At 44.3% G+C, this 17,041-nt stretch overlaps 1 protein-coding gene across 3 annotated transcripts in view; it reads right to left on the bottom strand.

Annotated features, from left to right (window-relative positions):
- The window catches only part of DGKD (diacylglycerol kinase delta), a 107,319-nt gene extending 90,284 nt beyond the window's left edge, over positions 1-17,035 (bottom strand). The window contains exon 1 of one of the 3 annotated variants that reach the window (XM_026447351.1): positions 16,928-17,035. Coding sequence is in view for 1 of the 3 variants with exons in the window: in XM_023188583.2 (XP_023044351.1) it covers positions 14,275-14,310 (36 nt within the window). In the remaining 2 variants the exon portion in view is untranslated. Of the gene's footprint in view, positions 1-6,226; positions 6,249-14,274; positions 14,484-16,927 lie in introns of those variants that run through there. The other 2 variants (XM_023188583.2, XM_023188586.2) reach the window with 2 other exon arrangements.
- Between the last annotated feature and the right edge of the window lie 6 nt (positions 17,036-17,041).

The following is a 17,041-nucleotide window of genomic DNA, read 5'->3' as shown; positions in this document are numbered from 1 at the left end:
TAATAATACAATATTCTTACATTATTAAATATTATAACTTTATACTACAATAAGTGGAAAGTAACAAGTGTTGGCAAGTGTGGAAACATCAGAACTCTCCTACACTGCTAGAGGAAACTTACAATGGTGCAGCCATTGTGGAAAACGGTTTGGCAGCTCCTCAACAAGATAAACACAGAATTATCCAGCAATTTAACTCACATGTATGTACCCAAAAGAAATGAAAACAGGTCAGCCGGGCACAGTGGCTCACACTTGTAATCCCAGTACTCCGGGAGGCCGAAGCAAGAAGATCACTTGAGCCCAAGTGGTCAAGACCAACCTGCACAACATAGCAAGACCTCTTCTCTACAAAAAAATTTAAACATTGGCCAGGCATGGTGGTACACATCTGTAGTCACAGCTACTTGGGAAGCTGAGGTGGGAGGACTGCTTGAGCCCAAGATGTGGAGGCTGCAGTGAGCCATGACTGCACCACTGCACTCCAGCCTGGGTGACAGAGACCCTGTCTCAAAAATTAAAAAAAAAAAAAAATACAAAATAAATGAAAACAGGTATTTAAATAATAATTTGTACATGAATGTTCACAGCAGTTCTATTCATAATAGTCAAAAGGTAGAAGCAACCCAAATATCTGTCAACCGATGAATGAGCAAACAAAATGTAGTACATTCACAGAACAAAGTATTATTCACTCAAAAACAGAAAGGCAGTTCTGAAACGTACAACATAAATAAGCCTTGAAAACATAATGCTCAGTGGCCAGGCACGGTGGCTCATGCACGTAATCCCAGCACTTTGGGAGGCTAGGGCGCTCAGATCACTTGAGGTCAGGAATTGGAAGACCAGTCTGGCCACAACATGGTGAAACCCCCTCTGTACTAAAAATACAAAAATTAGCCAGGCATGGTGGAGCGCACCTGTAACCCCAGCTACTCGGGAGGCTGAGGTGAGAGGATCGCTTGAACCTGGCAGGCAGAGATTACAGTAAACTGAGATTGAGCCACTGCACTCCACCCTGAGCGAAAGAGGAAGACTCTATCTAATAAATAAATAAATAATAAATGAAATACCCAGAATAGGCAAATCCATAGAGATGGAAAGCAGATTAGTGCTTGTCAGGGGCTGGGAGGAGGGGGAAATGAGGAGTGACTCACGATGGGGAAGGGATTTCCATGTAGGGGATACAAAAGTTCCCAAACTGGATAGAGGTGATGGTTGCGCAACACCATTAATGTATTTAATGGCACTTAACTGTACACGTTAAAATGGTTAAAATAGCAGGTTTAAAAGAAAAAGAAAGAGTGTCCCTCTTCCATCATTCTCTAAGGACAAAGCACCATTCATCGGGGGATGAGAGTCCAGTCCTTCCTGCAGGGGAGAGGAAGGCAGACACCCTTCACCCTCAGACACAGAAGAGCAGAGCCAGCAGAGTGGGCAGCAGGTCATCAACAAACACCCACTACTCAGGAACACACATGGACACAGAAAATGAGGCCACTGCACAGGAATTCAAGGTGAGGGGAGAGCCTGTCCAGAGCAGCAGAGACACAGCCTGGGCCCATGGCCGATCACCCCATGGCCGATCACCCCATGGCCGATCACCCCATGGCCAGCCCCAGACTGTGCCCAGCAAACAGCAATCGAACCCACAGCCTGAAACACCATTCAAGGAACACTAAATCTGAACAGAAAGGGGGAGGCGGGAGGCTGATGGAAAAACATGCCATAAAGTACATGCACAAACCTGAAATGAATGATTGCAGAAAATGGAAGACCATTTTAGAAAAGATGCGACTCTTGTCATTAGTAAGATGCAGGAAGACACACCTTTTATTTAAAAAGTTAAAATTAAAATGTTTTTAAAGGACAGGGAGCACCAAAATGAGAACAGGATGAAATTAAAAGAAAACAAGCTAAGATGCTGACCAAGATTAGAAGAAAAACCGAAAACAATCACACTACGGAAAAATTAAAATCCAACTGGAAGGAGCCAAAGGGAAAAATGCACATTACAGAAAATGTCATAGGTGGCAAAAAGACAAAACTGAGAGGCTCCCAGAACGCTGATGGATACAGTGGCAAGGGAAAAATACCGAGATGGACAGAGTGGTAAGGAGACAGATGGTCTAAACCACAGATAAGAACCTCCCCCCCAAAAATAAAATAAATGGAGATGCAATATGAGAGACAGAGACAAAAGCCTTTCTCACAGAAAGCTACCCAACTCATTTTATGAGGCTGGGACAACCCTAAACCTAAGCCAATCCAAAAAAGGAAAACAAAGACCTGCCAGCTTGAAACCTTGAAACTCCTAGGCACTCTCCTCCCAGGACTGGCAGGAAATGGGCAGCAATGCACGCTGTGGGCTGGCCGCCTCGGCCACAGGACACACACTGTCCCTTCTACCTGAAACTCCAGCCCCAGGACTCCACCCAGAAGATGAAAACAGATCGCAACATAGCAAGCAAGCCTTCAAAGACCAAAGAGCCAGATGAAGGTGTTTCTAGGAAAATTAGGATAATTTGAGCATCAAAAAGAATGACTGTAACTGATTGTAAAACACTGAATAACAATTGCCATGAATCCATACGGTGATACTCGGGGTGGGTGTGGGGGTTTAGGGTTGCGGGGAGAGAAACATTTGCCTCTACTGGGGATGACTATTTACCAAATCCTTACCTTGAAAACTGGTAAACATACAGAAATAATCCAGCAATTGCCCCGCCTTTTTAGGAGAAACTATGGCCCTTAACCCGGTTGAAGTGAGAAAATACCTTTTTATTTTCACTTTTTGGACGGAGTCTCGCTCTGTCACCCAGCCTGGAGTGCAGTGGTGCTATCTCGGCTCACTGCAACCTCCACCTCCCGGGTTCATGCGATTCTCCTGCCTCGGCCTCTGGAGTAACTGGGATTACAGGCGCCCGCCACCACGCCCGGCTAATTTTTTTATATTTTTAGTAGAGATGGGGTTTTACATATTGGCCAGGCTAGTCTCAAACTAATGACCTCAAGTGATCCCCCCGCCTCGGCCTCCCAAAGTGCTGAGATTATAAGCATGGGCCACCACGCCCGGCCCCAAGAAAATATCTTTATAGAACAACACCAACAGATAAACGTGGAATAAATGACAGAATGGGGGAGGCAGGAATCTCCATTTCACAAACTCTCACAATAAAATTGATTCAGGCAAGTCCTGTATTGTGTACGAATGTGGAAACCATTTGGGGTAAAGGATATCTGCACAGTGCCCAGGAATCACCTATTACTTCCTGATTGTAAAGGGGGAATCACATCTCCATTGAAAAGATCTGAGGCCAGGCGCAGTGGCTCACGCCTGTAATCCCAGCACTTTGGGGGGCCGAGGTGGGTGGATCACGAGGTCAGGAGATCGAGACCTTCCTGGCTAACATGGTGAAACCCGTCTCTACTAAAAAAAAATACAAAAAAAAATTAGCCGGGCGTCATGGTGGACACCTGTAGTCCCAGCTACTTGGGAGGCTGAGGCAGGAGAATGGCCTGAACCCGGGAGGCGGAGCTTGCAGTGAGCCGAGATCTCGCCACTGCACTCCAGCCTGGGTGACAGAGCCAGACTCCGTCTCAAAAAAAAAAAAAAGAAAAGAAAAAAAAGAAAAGATCTGGTCGGGCAAGGTGGCTCATGCCTGTAATCCCAGAACTTTGGGAGGCCAAGGCAGGAGGCTCACTTTAGGTCAGGAGTTCAAGACTAGACTGGCTTAACGTAGGGAGATCCCATTTCTATTTAAAAAAAAAAGGAAGGAAGGAAGAAAAGACCTAGAAATCTCCTGTAAGCCAAGCGATGACACAGCAGAGGGGGACAGCCTAGCAGGACACGCCCTCCTCCAAGTGGGATGCAATACAGAGCACACAGCGTTCCGTACTTAGGGACGTGCCCAAAATGTCAACCGAAATACAGAAGTGAGAGTCTTTGAAACTGCTCACTTCTACTTTATAAGAAATATAGAAGATAAAATAACATCGTAAAAGAACGATGGGAAAACAATCAGAAAAATCCAGAAAGATTATTAGGTTGGTGCAAAAGTAATGGAGGTTTCTGCCATTAAAAGTCATTAATACAGATGGGAGCAGTGGCTCACGCCTGTAATCCCAACACTTTGGGAGGCCAAGGCAGGTGGATCACTTGAGGTCACGAGTTCAAGACCAGCCTGGCCAACACGGTGAAACTCCCGTCTCTACTAAAAATACAAAAATTAGCCGGGCGTGGTGGGGGGTGCCTGTAATCCCAGCTGCTTGGGAAGCTGAGGCAGGAGAATCATTTGAACTCGAGAGGCGGAGGTTGCAGTGAGATGAAAGATCGCACCACTGCATTCCAGCAGTATAACTCCGTCTCAAAAAAAAAAAGTCATTAATACAAGTCAACTGCCCTTGTCTCTTGAAAAACTTGATGTCACAGGCAGGTAGGGAACGGGAAGACAGGACAGTGGAAGCTATTCTAATTTAACAAACTAAAGAGATAACAACCACCAAATATAATGCATAAAACTTGATGGGTACCTGGTTCCCAAAAGAAAGGTCATAAATCACATTTCTGGTTAAACTGGGGAAATCTGAAAATGATCCGGATATTAAATGTTAAAAATTTTTTTCAGGTATAATGGTATTGTTATATATGAAAATATCCTCATTTTGTGGGGACATACACTAAGGTATTTAGGGGTAAACCGTACTGGTCCTGGGGCTTCTCTGCACCCCCTTCCTCTTTCTCCTGACAGTCCTTCCTTTTTTGACTAGTCCTCCTCCTTCTCCTCTGCCCACCTCCAAAAGCCAATGGCCCCAGCACCCGATCAGGTCCTGACCCCATCACACTGTCCTCACTCTCAGGCTCAGATGAACCATCCTCACTGCGGCTGCATGACTGGGGGCTGGGGAGGAAGGGACAAAGGAGGCCCTATCTGGGTTCAGTGAGACCTATATGGCTTCACTGCACACCAGCAGGCCACCTAACCGCTGAATCTATGTCACTCATTGGCAAAATTGGGGTAGTGGAGAATAAGAGGTTCCAGGATAGCAAGCAGCGGAGCTAGGTAACAGCAAAATCCCCAAAGCTGTCCTCAACCACAGCTCATTAAATCACAGAAGAGTTCCATTATCCAGCTCATCACAGGAATCACAAATCTCCTCTCCCCCAACACCCACACCAAACCATCACTGAGTTCTCACAATGTCACCTCCTCAGCATCTCTCAAACCCAGCTACTTCCCCCATCGCCACAGCCACAAGGCCAGGCCCAGGCTGCCAGCATCTCTCACTGCATTGGGTCAGCCAGCATCCACTCAGTCAACCGCAGCACAGCTAGAGCCATCTTTTCAACCACGACCCGATTAGGTCATTCTCCTTCCTAAAATCTTAAAGCAACAGCATCCCACTGCTCTGGGGGGAAAAAGGCAGAGCTCCCTAACACAGCCTCCAACCCTCTCCAGTGTCATGTCCCAACCAAGGGCTCCTGATGCTTACCAGCCCTAATCACCATAGCCTTCTTTCAGCCCCAAGATTTCCCCCACGCTCCCTCTTGCCACAGGGCCTTTGCATACCTGTTTGATCAGCAACCTCCTCCTCCTCCTCATTCTTTTATAAATCCTTTAAAAAAATACTCTATTTCCTTTGAGCTTAATGTGTTGCTATTCTAACTACCTGATTTTCAGCATGTCTTCTTTTCTAACATATGTATTTTAAGCTATAAATTTCCCTCTAAACATGACTTCAGCTGTACCCCATTTTATATATACATATTTGCTATTGTTCAACCCAAAATATTTAAGCTTTCTGTGACTCATAAGTTACCTAGAAATAGGTATCTAAAATTTCCAAATATATTGAGACATTCTTTTTATTGAACCTGACTTAATGCTGTTGTTGTCAGAGAACATACTCTATACAATTTCAACTCTTTGAAAGTTGTTGAGACTTGCGTTATGGCCAGCATATAGTGAATTTTGACAAATGTGCCTGTGTATTGGAAAAAAACTTAGATTCTACAATTGCTAGGTACAGTGTTCTACATATTTCCATTAGGTCAAGTTTAGTACTTGTGGCAGGTGCAGTGGCTCATGCCTGTAATCCCAACACTTTGGGAGGCCGAGGCAGGTGGATCACCTGAGGTCAGGAGTTCAAGACCAGCCTGACCAAGATGGTGAGACTCCCGTCTCTCCTAAAAATACAAAAATTAGCCAGGCATGGTGATACACACCTGTAGTCCCAGTTACTCGGGAGGCTGAGGCAGGGGAATCACTTGAACCTGGGAGGTGGAGGTTGCAGTGAGCAGAGATTGTGCCATTGCACTCCAGTCTGGGCAACAGAACAAAACTCCGTTTCTAAAAAAAAAAAAAAAAAAAAAAAACTTTAGTACTTGTGTTGCTCAATTCTACATTTTTACAAATTTCTTTGTCTACTTGATGCATAGCATGTAAGACAGGTGTGTTAAAATATTTCACGATGATTATGAACTTGTTTCCCTTACAATTGTGTTAATTTTTCTTTCATATATTTTGAAATTATTTACTTTCACATTTTAAATTATTATATCCAAAATGAACTTTTTCTCATTTATCTACTCATAATTTTTCCCTTATGATCTACTTTGATACTAAAATAGCTACACCAAGTTTCTTTTGGTTAGTGTTTGCATACTATCTTTTCCTATTCTTTTACTTTCAATCTTTTAATATCCTTATATTTTAAATGTATCTCTTTCAAATAGCCTAGTCAGGATTCGCTTTTGTATCCCATCTCACAACCTCTGTATTTTCACTGGAGCATTTATGTCCACTTACATTTAATGTGATTACTGATATACTGGGATTTCAGTCTACTAACTTACTATTTGCTTTCTCTTTGTCCCAATTGTTCAGTGTTTTCTCTGCTTTCTTACCTTCTGTCAGATTTAGAATCCCTGATTCTATTTTTCTTGTTTAGCTTAGATAACACACACTATCACAATTTTGGTGGCCACCACACAGATTACATACAACATGCATCCCTGACTTGTCTAATATAATTGGATCTTTGTTCTTCTTCCTGGAAATGCAAAGACCTTAGAAAAGTTCTACTCCATTTGCCTCCTTTCTAACCTACATGACATTGTTGTCATGTATTTTAATTATATATATTTTAAACCCAAAGGCATAATTTTTATAGTTAATAATCATTTTCCACATAGAAATGTCTTTTCCACATAGAAACCCTTTTTAAGTCTCCATTCCTTCCTACAACGCTAACGTTTAACTTGAGCTCATTTTCCTTTAGCCAAAACAAAGAAAAAACACTTAATGTTTCCTTTAGTGTGGGTCTGCTAGCAAAAACATTGTTTTTGTTTATACAAAAGTGTCTTTATTTCAACTGTATTTTCTGAAGGACATTTTTGCTGCATACAGAATTCTGGGTTCACAGTTTCTTTGAGCACTTAAATTTCAATAGACTTTTGGTTTCCATTGTTTCTGTTAAGAACACAGCTGTCACTCTTTTTTTGTTTGGTTTTTGTTTTTCGAAGCGAAGTCTTGTTCTGTTGCCCAGGCTGGAGTGCAGTGGTGTGATCTCGACTCACTGCAACCTCCGCCTTTCTCTCTTTCTCTTCATCTATGGTTTTCAACAGTGCTTACAGTCATCGGTCACTTAACAATGAGGATATATTCTGAGAAATGTATTATTAGGCGATTTCATCCTATGTGAACATCATAGAGTGTACTTTCACAAACCTAGATGGCACACACCTAATCTATGTGTGCCATCTAGATTATGGCATAGCCTATTGCTCCTAGACTACAAACCAGTATAGCACATGATTGTGCTGACACTGTAGGCAACTATAACTCAATAGCAAATATTTGTGTATCTAAACATAACTAAACATAGAAAAGGTATTGTTAAAATATGCCATAAAAGATTTTTAGAATGGTACACCGCTTGCAGGGCTGGAAGTTGCTCTGGATGAGTGAGTGAGTGACTGGTGAGTGAATGTGATGGCCTAGGACACTACTAACCAGTACTGTATGCTTTATAAACACTGTACACTTAGGCTACACTACATTTATTTTTTTAAAGACTTTCTTCAATAACAAATTAACCTTAACTTACTGTAACATTTTTACTTTATAAACTTTTAATTTTTTGACTCTTTTGTAGTAACATTTAGCTTGAAACACACACACATTGTACACCTCTACAAAAGTATTTTCTTTATATCCTTATTCTATAACTTTTTTTCTATTTTAATTTTTTAAATTATTTTATTTCTTAAATATTTTTGTTAAAAACTAAGAAACAAACACACACATTAGCCTAGACCTACAGAGAGTCAGGATCATCAATATTATTGTCTTCCGTCTCCAGTGGAAAGTCTTCAGGGACAATGACACACATGGAGCTGTCACCTCCTATGATAACAATGCCTTCTTCTGGATACCTCCTGAAGGACCTGCCTGAGGCAGTTTTACAATTTTTTTTTCTTTTTTCTATAAGTAGAAGGAATATACTCTAAAATAACAGAAAGTGTAAATAGTAAATATATAAACCAGTAACAAAGTTGTTAATTATCATTACCAATTATTATGTACTGTATATAATTGTATGTGCTATACTTTCCTACCCCTTGCAGTTCAGTAGGTCTGTTTACACCAGCATCACCACAAACGCATAGGTAATTCATTGCCCTACAACATTGTAACAGCTACCACGTCACTAGACAATATGAATTTTTCAGCTCCATTATAATCTTATGGGATCACCTTTGTCCATGTGGACCATCATCTGGAAACATCATTATGCAGAGCACGGGGGTGTATCAGGAATTGATTAGATATGGGTCTTTCAGTTCATACGGCTATTGAATCTGTGGATGGTCCCTGTTATTTGTTGCAGGAAATTCTCAGGTATTATCTTTTCTTTCTTTTTTTTTTTATTTAAGACAGAGTTTCGCTCTTGTCACCCAGGCTATAGTGCAATGGCATGGTCTCAGCTCACTGCAACTTCCGCTTCCCGGGTTCAAGCGATTCTCCTGCCTCAGCCCCCCGAGTAGCTGGGATTACAGGCATCTGCCACCACACCCGGCTAATTTTAATACTTTTAGTAGACACAGGGTTTCACCATGTTGGCCAGGCTGGTCTTGAACTCCTGACCTCAAGCGATCCGCCCACCTCAGCATCCCAAACTGGTGGGATTACAGGCGTGAGCCACCGCAGCTGGCCACATTGTCTTGTCAAATATTGTGTCTCCTCAATTTTCTCTCACCTCTCCTCTCTTGTGACAATTAAATACAAGTAAGACCTTTCTACTGTATCTGTCTCCTACCCGCTCCAAATTTTTCCATTTTTTATGTCTCCAGGCTTCCTTGTGGGTATTTTCTTCTGAGCTATCTTCTGGGTCACACAACTTTTTCAGCCTGGGTCTAATCTGCTCTTTTTTGGGTTAATTTTGATTATTATGTTTTTCAATTTTAGAATTTTCTTTTATTGGCTGGGTGCGGTGGCTCACACCTGTAATCCCAGCACTTTGGGAAGCAGAGGCAGGCAGATCACCTGAGGTCAGGAGGTTGAGACCAGCTCAGCCAACATGATGGGACTCCGTCTCTACTAAAAATACCAAAAAATTAGCTGGGTGTGGTGATGGGCACCTGTAATCCCAGCTACTTGGGAGGCTGAGGCAGGAGAATTGCTTGAAGCCGGGAGGCAAAGGTTGCAGTGAGCCGAGATCATGCCACTGCACTACAGCCTAGGTAACAAGAGTGAGACTCAGTCTCAAAAAAAAAAAAAAATTTATCTTTAGTAGAGGTGGGATCTTGCCATGTGGGCCAGGCTGGTCTCAAACTCGTGACCTCAAATGATCCACCTGCCTCAGTCCGGAAGTGCTGAGATTATAGGTGTGAGCCATGCCAGTGTGGACTAGAATTTTCATTTGGTTCTTTTCTACAGTTTCTAGTTCTCTGCCAAAACTCTCAATCTGATCTCGTATCTCCTTAAACACAATAAGCATAGTTGTTGTAAGTCTGTCTCTGGTATCTGGAAGCCCTGCTGATCTGCTGGAAGCCCTGCTGATCTGTCTACAGTCTGTTGTTTCTACTGGTTTTAACTCAAGTGCCTTTGCCTCCCTGGGTGTCTCTTTTTTTTATTGTATGCACAATAATGAATTTACAAACAGACTTGTGAAAGTCATTAGAGGCCTCCATTGATGTTATCTCCCTCGAGAGAGGATTAAAGTTTGTTTCTGTTGGGAATCTGAAGACACTAGTACACTGGGATTACTTTAATTTCAGAGGACTGAGGTGATGTGAAGCAGGGCTGCAGTCCTTCCAAAGTCTTACTTCTGCCTCATGTGCATTCCTTGGAAGTGGCTTCTTGGGATCCCAATCCAAATTGTGAGGGGAGGGTGTCACCCAGGACTGTTGCCCTTTGGCAGAACCGGGTGCCGGTGCCTCAGCTGTGTTAAGGCACCCAGACAGTCTCACAGGGCTCAGCCTCTCGGCTCCCATGTTTGTTTTGTTCATGGCCCAGTGTTCGTTCCCCAGGGCTGCCCTAGGGCTGCCACAAAACTTCAGGGCTTAAAACAAAACTTGGAAAAAAAAAAAAAAAAAAAACTTGACTGTCTCACTGCTCTGGGGGCTGGAAGTCCGAGATCAAGGGACCAGAAGGGCCGCACTCCGTCTGGAGGCTCTAGGGGAGATTCCATCTGTTATCTCTTCCAGCTTCCAGTGGCCCCAGGCATTCTTCGGTTTGCATCAACAGAACTCTAATCTCAGGCTCTGTTTTCCCATAACCTTTTTCTCTATCTGTCTTTCTGTCAAATCTCCCTTCCTTTTCTCTTATAAAGACACCAACACTGGATTTAGAGTTTCTCCTAAGTTCACGATGATTTACTCTCAAAATATTTAATTAGCCAGGCACAGTGGCTTGAGCCTACACTCCCAGCTACTCAGAAGCCTGAAGCAGGAGGATCACTTGAGGCCAGGAGTTTGAGACCAGCCTGGGGAATACAGCAAGACCCCAGCTCAAAACAAAACTTTTTGGCCAGGCACAGTAGCTCGTGTCTGTAATTGTAGCACTTTGGGAAGCCAAAGGGGGAGGATCGCTTGAGCCCAGGAGTTTGAGACCCCAAGCATGGGCAACATAGCGAGACCCCCGTCTCCACAACAATTTGTTTTTAAATTAGCCAGGCATCATGGAACGCATCTGGAGTCCCAGCTACTCGGGTGGCTGAGGCAGGATTGCCTGAGCCCAGTTAGAGACTGCAGTATGCCGCTGCACCCCACCCTGGACAACCGAGCAAGACCCTGTCTCAAAAAAAAAAAAAGAAAGAAAATATTTTTAAAAGATATTTAACTAATATCTTATTATACCTGCATCCTGAAGTTCTAGGTGGACCAACTTTGGAAGAGATGCCAAACCCACTACAGATGCCACTATAGATTCCAACGTCAAAAGCAGCCCCAAATACCACACTCACTTCCACAGACCTTCAGTCTGCCCAGATCCTAGTCCAGAAATTCAGCATCATCTCATTAGCAGACTGTGCTTGGCAGACTGGCTCCTCAGTTACTCAGCCCACCACTGCCAGAAGCAGAAGCCACTGCTCCCTACTCACCTTTCAGACCCCAGCCAGTCACTGCCTCAAGAAGCCCTCCCAGACCTCCCTGATATCAGGTCAAATTTACCTATGATGTCCTCTCAAAGTACTCTGGCTCTCTCCTCATCAGCACCGGTCACCATCACAACTTTATATTAACCATGTGATTGTTTTATTAATGTCTTCTAGACTGTCATCTCTAAAAATTTTTGTTGCTGTTGTTACTCAATAAGATACCCCTAGTGCCTCGTACAACAATTAACAATGTTAAGATCTCAAATATTTGCTGTTAAACTGAACCAGTGAAATAAAAAATATAATACCTAGCCATGATATTCCCACTAGTACTCAATAAATTAACAATTTTCTTTTAAAAATGGTCTTTGTTAATTTTCAGCCAGATTTGTTTGTATTTGCTCTTCTGGAGCCCAGAGATGGAGACTCAGACCAGCTTGAGCTGAAGAAAAATGGAGTCAGGGAAATGATTCCTATCTGGGATAAAAAAAGAACAATCAGAAAGACAAAAAATAATCAAAAGCAACCATTTAGTGATCACTTACTATACATCGGCCACTATGTTAGGTGTTCTATACAGATTATCCCATTTAATTCTATGAATTAACATCCCCATTTCTATTTTATGGATATGACAACTGTTATTTCTATTTTACAGACATGGAAACTGAGGCTCAGGAACACACAGTCAACATTTACTGTCACTACAACCAACCCAAGAACTAACATTTTCCACGTTTACAGATGAGGAAACCAAGTCTTAAGAGAGGTTTAGATGCCCTGTCCACAATCACATGCTTCATAACTAGAAGCACAGAGTCTGAAGCGACTTTATCTGACACCAAAGTTTAGACTCTGAAATCCAACAATAAAATGGAATTAAAAACCTTCTACATTACTTCATACCTACTAGGATGGCTATTATCAAAAGACAGATAATAACAGGTACTGCCAAGGATGTGGAAAAATTGGAACCCTCCTCATACACAGCTGGTGGGAATGTAAAATGGTACGGTAGCTTTGGAAAATAGTCCAGTAGCATTACCATATGGCCCAGCACTTCCACCCCTAGGTATATAGCCAAGATAAATGAAAACCAACGTCCACACAGAAACATGTACATGAATGTTCATAGCAGCATTATCCAGAATAGCCAAAAAGTAGAAATAACTCAAATGTCCATCAACTGATAAATGGATAAATAAAATGCAGTGTATCTGTATAATAGAATACTACCCAGTAACAAAAAGAAGAAATGAAGTACCGATACATGCTGTGACATGGATGAACCTTGAAAATATCATGCTAAGTGAAAGAAGCCAGAACACATATTGTATGATTTCATTTTTACGACCAGAATCAGCGAACACAGAGACAGAAAGTAGATTCTGGTTGCCTATGGTTGAGGGAGTTGAGAGAAAACGGGGTGATGAAAATGTTCTAAAATTGACTGTGGAGATGGTTGCACAACAGCAAATATACTAATAACCCCTGAACTATATGCTTTAAATGAGTGAACTGTATTCCATGTGAATTATATCTCATAAAACTGGGGTGTATTTTTTTAAGTATTTTACAACTTAAACCCTTAACCTAATTTTTACTAGTCTTCATTTCACAATGGAAAAAATGCTTTGTTTAAATTTAAAATCAGGAATCCAAGCACTTTCATGCTCATATCCAAAAAAAATGTTAACTTTTTAGAAACTTTCAAATAAATTAAACTCTTTTAACTGATAGCTTCGCAGAATTACACAGTTCTTGACCGAAATTTCAAAATACCTTATAATGTGCTGGGGAATGTGCTGGTTGGTGTGTTAGCTCCATTTTCTTTCTTTCCATTCTAGCTGTGCAGTTCTACAGAGTCATTGCTGTGTACTGTGGTCAGGAAATACAAATGAAGTAATGTCTTTGCTGGGGACAGCTTCAACTCTATAGAGCTCGAATATATTAAAAAATCAGACATGCATGAAACACTAAACTGACAAATGGCCATCACAAATCTGCACAGATCAAATTTTCAATATGCTAAAGATCTATAACCTGAAGAATTATTTGAAGTTTGAAGAGGCTTCTTTTTACATGTGTGCCATAAGGTCTTGTATTTCAAAGTGTGGTCCATGGACCAGCAGCATCAGCATCTTCTGGGAGCTTGTTAGAAATGCATATTCCGCCAGGTGCATTGGCTCAAGCTTATAATCCCAGCACTTTGGGAGGCTGAGGTGGGTGTATTACTTGAGCTCAGGAGTTTGAGACCAGGATGGGGAATATGGCGAAACTCCATCTCTACAATAAAATACAAAAATTAGCCAGGCATGGTGGCATTTGCCTGTAGTCCCAGCTACTTGGGAGGCTGAGGCAGGAAAATCACTTGAGCCCTGGAGGCAAAGGTTGCAGTAGCTGAGATCGCACCACTGCACTCCAGCCTGGGTGACAAAGTAAGACTTTGTCTCAAAAAGAAAATAAAAATAAAAAGAAATGCACATTCTAAGGCCCCACCCACCCTAGACCTACTCAACCATAATCATCATTTTAACAAGATCCCTAGGGGATGGATCTGCACATGAAAATTTGAGGAGCACTGTCCTAAGACTTTCTCTTTGTCTTTCTCTTCATTAAGACAGCTCTGACTTGCACTAGACTAATATTTTAAAAGCCTGACATACATACAGTTCTGGTCCTGGGCCAGCTTGTCCTCAGATCCATTCTTTGTCCTTCTGCTCCAGTCCAAGTTGTGGAGGAGGTGACCCTAGCCAGGACAGGGTTCCCAGGCAGAAGGGGAACAGTACATCTGCAGCAGCAGCTGTGTGCCCTTGCAAGCCTCCAGCCACTGCCAGGTGGACCCCCTGTGACCCCAGTTTTTGGTGGGTGACAGCTGTCCCTGAAGTGTGAAATGCCATCTCCTTCCTTCACCCTCCAGCTTAGGGGTGGCAGCGGTTTCCCGCTTGTTGCCTCATCTCCGGCTTGCCTCACTGCAGCCTGCATTCTCAGTACTCACACCACCTGTGTGACCACTCCCCTACGTTATATTCCTTCTGTTCTAAATACTTAAGGTGAGTTCTGTTTTTCTTTTTAGACTCAGACTGCCACCCCATACCATTTTTGATATTTCTATTATGTACCATAGATACCAGAAGAATTTTGTGAATGGCTTATCTGCTGGGAAAAAAAAAAAAAAAATAGAGCTATTACATACAGTCAACCTCGCATTCCCACATTCTGACGATCTCTTAACAACTCAGAAGAAAAATCAGCCTTAAGCTATCTGTACAGCAGATGTGACTGTATTCAGAAACTCTAAGTCCTCGGGGTGTATTTTTAACAGTCTACCCATCACTCCTCCTCAACCAGAACAGCTGGTATAGCAGCTATTGTTTTAGGAGAAAAAAGAAGGAAAGCAAAAACACCTCCTAACCAACAAAATTCTGAACACTGGAATCTCTCAGGAATCAAATCTCTCTCAACACAATCTTGTTCTTAATCAACCTTTTAAATCACATGATCTACCCCACACTGGTCAGCACCTTGCCTGGGCAACAGGAGAAAGCAGTCTTATCAGCACCATTTAGGGCTCTGTGGAGATCTTCCCAAAAGCACACCTGGTCCATCACCCCCACGCTTTGAACAACCCTCTGTGGCCACCTCTTGCCCACCGCCAAAAAGCAAACCCCTCAAAGGACCAGCCCTTCGAAATTCAGCCTTAACTAACCCTTCCAACCTCTAAGTCTAATCAACGTGATCCACCCCTGGCCCAACTTCTGATCATTTCACAGTTGTGCCTAAAGCTCTAGACACAACGTTCAAATATGTAGAAAGCCATTTCTTACCCACTTAGCCTGGCGAATTCCTTATCCCTCAAGATCTCACCTTAAAGAAAACCTCTCCTGCCTGCCCAGGGCAGTCTCTGCCCCGAGTTTCCACAGCACTTAAAATGTTGTCATTCCAGGTGCCCAGGTGTCCATCTCCCCACTAGACTGAGAACCCCTAGGTGTAGAAACTACCTTCCATCTTAAGGTCTTGACCATGGTTCCCATCCAGATCCACATTTACGACCTGAGACACCCTGGGCAAGTCATTTAACCTTGACTCCACTTCTATTCCAATTTCAAAAGGCGGAGATGATAGCATCCAACTCATTGGGTTCTCACCAGTACTAATAAACTAACCACGTCAAGTCCTGTAAAGCTAACCCAAGAAATTGCCTGGCACATAGACGGTATTAAAGAATTGTTATTTGCTATTGCTATCATTATTATTACTACTGTTGCTGTTACACCCGGAACAAAGCAGGTGTTCCGTACCTATTTGCTGAATAATTGGAGCACTTCACAACAAACCTGTTTGTAACATGTTAGGACTTCAGGTTCCCCCATCGCAGGTATCAAAGGCTGACAGAAGAGAAGGCTCCCACGGTGAAAGGACCGGCTGAACCTAACCCGCCCCGGAGGAAAAGCGCACTGCAGCAGGAGGAGAATGTCCGTGCCAACCGGATCTGCCAGCGCTGCCCCAGGGACCCAGCCTCCTCACGGCCACCTGTCCAGCCACCTGCCTGAGTAAGCAGTGTTCTAACCGGGCGGGCTCACCTGGAGCAAAAACCGTAAGCAGTTTTCAATAGGAAGCACAACGGGAAAACAAACGGTGCAACTTTCCTCCTGCAAAAAGGACGTGCGTCTTTATCTAATATTTAGCGTTCGGAGTTCTCTGTGGAGAGTTGGGTGCCAAGCGGGTGCGCGGTCCCGGCTTTGCTGAGAGAGACGGTCACCGAACGCGCATCCCTTCCTTCCCTTTTGTGATGAAGGGGTGAAGGGGTGATCCCTCGCACCCGGGTCCGAGCGGACTTCTGAGGGCACCACAGGGAAGTCTGCAGGGCACTCGCGGGACACCACCCGACCGCTCCTGAGAAACGTGCAGAACCGGGGTCTGGGGACCGCGCACGCCCGCGGGGCGCAGCCGGGAGCCCCCGCGTGGGACCCGCTCGGTGGCACGAGCGCAGTCCCCTGCACCTAGGCCTCAGTTTCCTCCGGGTCCTCGCGGCCCAACTCGTCGCGCGCCCCCCGCCCAGCGCGCGGCCCCCGGGAGCGCCCACCTGCGCGCCCCCCGCCCGGCCCCGCCGCCGCCCGCCGTCCGTCGGGGACCGCGCGCTCCGCCCCGGGCGCCGGCCCGTTACAGCGGCGAGTCACGCTCGACCGAGGCGGTGACGCCCGCGGGACCCCAGACCGGGCCGGGTCGGGCCTGGGCGGCCGCTCGGGCAAGGCCACGGGCCTCGGCTGGGGCTGCCGCGGCGTGAGGGGCGCGCGCCCGGGCCGCCGCGCCGCGAGCTCACCTTCTGTCGGATCTGGCCCGACGTGGACACCTTGCGGATGAGCTTCTGTGGGGAGCCGGGCTCCGCCTCGGGCTCGCTGTCGGACGACTCCTCGGGCGGCGGCGGCGGAGGCGG

This window comes from Piliocolobus tephrosceles, chromosome 11, assembly GCF_002776525.5.
Source record: "Piliocolobus tephrosceles isolate RC106 chromosome 11, ASM277652v3, whole genome shotgun sequence".
Classification (NCBI taxonomy): domain Eukaryota; kingdom Metazoa; phylum Chordata; class Mammalia; order Primates; family Cercopithecidae; genus Piliocolobus; species Piliocolobus tephrosceles.
The sequence above is the reverse complement of the archived record's forward strand: the minus strand, read 5'-3'. Positions and strand labels throughout refer to the sequence as shown.